Source organism: Eurypyga helias, unplaced genomic scaffold (assembly GCF_000690775.1).
Source record: "Eurypyga helias isolate BGI_N326 unplaced genomic scaffold, ASM69077v1 scaffold6921, whole genome shotgun sequence".
Taxonomy (NCBI): Eukaryota; Metazoa; Chordata; class Aves; order Eurypygiformes; family Eurypygidae; genus Eurypyga; species Eurypyga helias.
Window position 1 is genome coordinate 1 of NW_010231396.1, and position 4,659 is coordinate 4,659.

The 4,659-nt window shown below is 43.1% G+C and overlaps 1 protein-coding gene across 1 annotated transcript in view; it reads right to left on the reverse strand.

Annotated features, from left to right (window-relative positions):
* Nucleotides 1-136: 136 nt before the first annotated feature.
* Nucleotides 137-4,659, reverse strand: part of LOC104516648 (polycystic kidney disease protein 1-like 2) — a 41,290-nt gene continuing 36,767 nt past the window's right edge. Inside the window, 4 exon segments of the mRNA XM_010161054.1 lie at nucleotides 137-325; nucleotides 1,073-1,204; nucleotides 2,309-2,410; nucleotides 3,797-4,007. Of these exon segments, the coding sequence (XP_010159356.1) occupies nucleotides 137-325; nucleotides 1,073-1,204; nucleotides 2,309-2,410; nucleotides 3,797-4,007 (634 nt within the window).

Below are 4,659 nucleotides of genomic sequence, written 5' to 3' on the forward strand. Positions count from 1 at the left end.
GTTTCGGCCAGGCGGTGCAGCGAACACTCAGCGTTTTATTAAATGCAGGTGCTAAGGCTACAGGGCGTACGCGAGCAGCACGTTGCCTTAGGTTAGCGTTATTTCTGCGCTAGCGCTCCGTGACAAGGTCACTCAGCTAGGGGTTATTGGGTGAAGGCCGCAGCGTTTTGGCCAGACAGCCCGAGCCCGCGGCTGGGGAGCGCAGCCCTTCATCGTGGGCAGGCTGCTTCCTCGTGCCCGGCTGTTCTTCCTTCGTGCGTTTCATCCCCAGGAAACTGGAAAGTTTCATCAGCATTAGATCAACGATCTCCTCTTCCTCTGAAGCCTGAAGCAAGGAGAGGAGGGTTACTTGGGGCCAGGGCAGTCGCCAGAGAACATCTCAACTTGGGGTGAAACAAGCCAACTTTCACCCCAAGCAGAGTGCGAGTAGCTGCCGAAACTGAACGTCGTGCAAATACATTTATCGAGACAAAGGACCCAGATGGGCATGGACATTACAGATGAAATTTTGGCTCTGCCAAAGCCCACAGAAACCTTGCTACAAGGGCCTGGAACTGGTGTGCCAGCTACCGTACGGCTAGCGGTACCTGCACCGGCCTACCCACCCTCTGTGCACCAAGTGAACATCATCTACTGCCCACATCCTTTGTTTTCTTTAGCCCTGGCTTTACCCTGTGCAGGAATTTTGGACAGTACTGGAGCACTAAGCTGGATTTCGCACTGTGCTGTCGGCAGCTGAACGTCAGGCACTCAGCAACACATTTCAAAGGAGCTGTGAAGTCCTCGGGGACTCGGTAGCCATTCTGATGCTGATTTCGATGGACCTGGGGCACAAGTCTAAGACTTTTGGGTGGATTTAGTGCGTTAGCAGGAGGCTACAAATCAGATCTTGTACTATATCTGAACACGGACTCGTCTGGACAGGATCATGAAAATCTGAAGTGTCCTTTATGAGTAAACGTTGACTTCTTAAGAGTTTACATGGGTTTCAGCCAATGGTGGAATACCTAAATAATGAGTAAACACTGCACAATAAATGTTAAAAACGGCAGGAGAGCTTTGATAAACACACCTGGTAGTGCTTCTGCTCCTCGCTAAAAGCAACCAGAATCACCGAAATGAACAGATTCAGTACCACAAAAGTCATGAAAATTATGCAGGATCCAATTAAGAACGAGCCTAAAATTGGATTGTAGTCCAAGACCTGTAGTATTAATAAGGTAAGACATCATATTTTGATTATTTAAAAAAACAACTAAAACAACATGCATACTAGTGGTTAAACACAATAAGGAGTTTGTCTCTGAAAATCCCTATGGCTAATAAATTATGTTGTGTGTATTATACATACTCATATGGTTTTTTCCTTTAGTTATTTTCCTGTATTGGTATTATATAGTACAAAGATGATAGAATATTATGAATATGGGCAGTCTTTGGGTTATTTCAAATGTTTGCATGTGATTGTAGGGTGTGAAATTTTCATGTGAAAGCTGACAAACCCTGAGATCTGTTTATACATAGAACAGCTGAAGCTCCACCCAGACTCAGCTTTCAGAGTGTAGATGAAATCTCTGTGTGCTTTTATGTAGTAGTGTCTTGACAAAGAAGCACAGTCCGTCATGGACACATATCACCTAAGGGTTGTGCAAAAAAACCCAAACCCTTCATTTTCATGTAAGCTGTAATGTAGGGATATATTTTATGAGTGGGATGTGGAGGTGAAAAGCTTTATGTCCAATTACTGATCTTCAAAGCTACCCATACCCTGTCAGATCCAAACATCCAAAACATCCACCAGTGAGGACTTCACTGTCGGAGGTGTCTGAGGACTAGCTTAAGCCAGAGAGTCACTTAAAGGATATTGTATTATTAGATAGAACTTCATGAAAAAGTCAAGAATTAAAAAAAAAAAAGGTAACTCAAAGTCCCCTTGTGGAAGGCCTGGCCTTTCTTGAGAAGCTGGTGGGTGTGCGTTCAGAACAAATGCAGGACATCGCTCACATTTCTGTCTGGAGTTTTCTAAGGGAGTTACTCCAAACTTTCAGTAATCCCTAAGTAGCACATCGAGTTAAAATGTGAGCCCCTTTCTCAATGAAATGTTCATTAGGAGTCAACATGGGACGTGAGATATTTCACTTGGTGTTTTTTTCTTGTCTTGATGAGGAAAGGTGGCTGCTTTAGGAGCCTGTGGAGCTTGCAAAATTGTTATCTAATGGAAAGTCTTTCTATTTGCTGGTTTAAATCATATTTGATAGCCGAGCTGCTAATCACTCAGAGAGAAACTTGTCAAAACCAGAGGTCGTACCTCCTCATAGTTGAAGATCCCCAGCTGAAGACTGACCATGGTCTCCGCTGAATCCAAGAGAGTTTTGTAAGAGCAGAGCTTCCAGCCAAATATCAAGTTTGTCTGCAGAGGGAAGAAGGTACACCTTGGGTCATGATCAGAGCAGTCTCTGCAAAGTGAGCTGACTCCTGTATTCAGACAAAGGTCTCCTAGCTTGGCATCAGAGCCATGAAGCTTTATTTGGGGTATTTTTTTGTTTACAAATCAAGATAACAAAGAAGGGTGTTGGAACTAGATAGATGATCCTTAAGGTCCCTTCCAACCCAAACCGTTCTATGATTCCATGATAAGGCTAACCTAGAACTGGATTCACACTTCTGACTGTGTTTAGCTGTAAGGCCTTTTATCATGGATATGGAAACGCCTTATGTCTGTTCAGCTTGCCACTAGATATATAAAAAATTGGCAAATACATGACAAAATCATAAAAGTGATTTTACTCCAAGTAGCTGATTTATCTCTACATAATTGTTCAAATTAATCATAGTTACAAACACTTGCCTTTCAGTGCACTGACTCTTCCGAATAGGCAACCTCCTTTTTTGCCCTCAGTAACCAAGGTGTTATTTTCTTCATTTATGTCTTGTGGACCTACTGCATCTGATTCAAGCCGGGGCTGCTGCAGTCTCACCTTGTTCTCCATCCCTCTTCCCCTTTCTTTCATAGCTCCATCACTAAGATGATGTGACAGCAGGTTGGGGCATGGACCTGATCTCATCACTTATTTTACCTGTTAAGTCTGTGGCTATACCAGTGCCTAAAGCTTGAGCTGCTAGAGTGGCAGTGCTGGAGGGGGAGCCGAAGGACGTGATGTCAGGCAGTGTGAGGCTGCATCAGATCCTGTTTGCCACAGGACTGCCCTTTATGGGACAGTTTGGGTTTGGCTCGTATGGTATCCACTTTTTCAGTAATTTTGCGATTGATGTGCTGAATTTACTCTGCCAGAAGATTTACACAAAACATTTCATCTAAAGCAGTAAATATACATAAATATTTGCAGTCCAATAATTCTTTAATCTCATTAAAATGAAAATATAATTTTATTTGCATAATAAATATTCCTCTAATAGGAAGAAAAATAATCATTTCCCATTAAAAAAGTTGCCAAGCAGAAAATGGCACTTGCTGCACTCTTCCCAGTTTGAGCTTTATCCAGAAAATAATTTTTCCTGTACTTTGTTCTTTGTCACGCCCATTGCACACAGAGAATCCATTTCTTTCATCTCAGTGTTAGATTTTTGTACTAAATTTCAGTTTGCAAAGGACAGACGAGTGGCTATTTTAACTTTTCCCACTTACACTGAAGAGTTGGTCTCCAAGATACTAGTTTGGAAAGGCAGCTTTATTCAGTTTTACCTTTCAAAGTTACCTTGCTTTCAGCATTCAGAAATAATTCATCTACCCTGACGGTACCTGGATGCAGGCAGCAGTAACCTCAGGGGTACTCACAGCAATGGAATAGGCGAGGAACATGATTGCAATGACAGTGATGAATCCAGAGATGTCACCCCATGCCCTCCTTAGAGTTGAGGTGATCATGTTCAGTTTAGGGTTGAGCCTCAGGAGATGCCACAGTTTGACTGTGGAGAGAAGCACTAGGAACGCAATCAGGTAGCCAAGAACTGCATCTGCTCTGGCTGTTTCATTAAAGCTCACACAGCTGTTAGGAAGAAAGAGAAGATGTGATTGACCCTGCACACAGCAGCCTTTGAAATGCATCTGTGCTGGAAAAGCCAGTCTCTCTGTCCTTGTTTTCAGTGCATACCTGACATCAATTCTTGCTTGAATGTTCCAGTCTGTACTTCTGCTGTACGCACACAGAAAGCTCAGTTGTACGTGGCAGAGGTCTTTTTAACAGTGTTCGCCAGAGCTGGGAGAGGGTCTAGGCTGTAGCCCAAATGCTGCTCATTTTTAGCAAGTCACAGTTTAGAGGCTAATGCAAACTTACTCTCGAATTCTGACCCTTAGAGAGGAAGACAGGCTCTTCTGTGCATGCCTAGTTGAAAGGATGGGGTTGCTGGTGCTGTGCAGGATGCGCTAGCTGGACTAACTAATTGTGTGGGAAGGTACTGGAAGGGGCGAAGTGAAAGACTGGAGGTCAGAACTGTGATCTGTGACTGAGCGAGGCAAGTCTGACTGTTAGCTGAAAAAAAAAGCTTAGTAATACTTATATTTACCCTTTATAAAGGTAGAACATTGTTTGTACTTACAATTTTATTTATGGCAGAAGTGACCACAAAAAGCTTTTATAAATTGTGCCTGCTAATACAGCACATGACGTATACCTATATGGTGTATGCATGCTGCGTTAG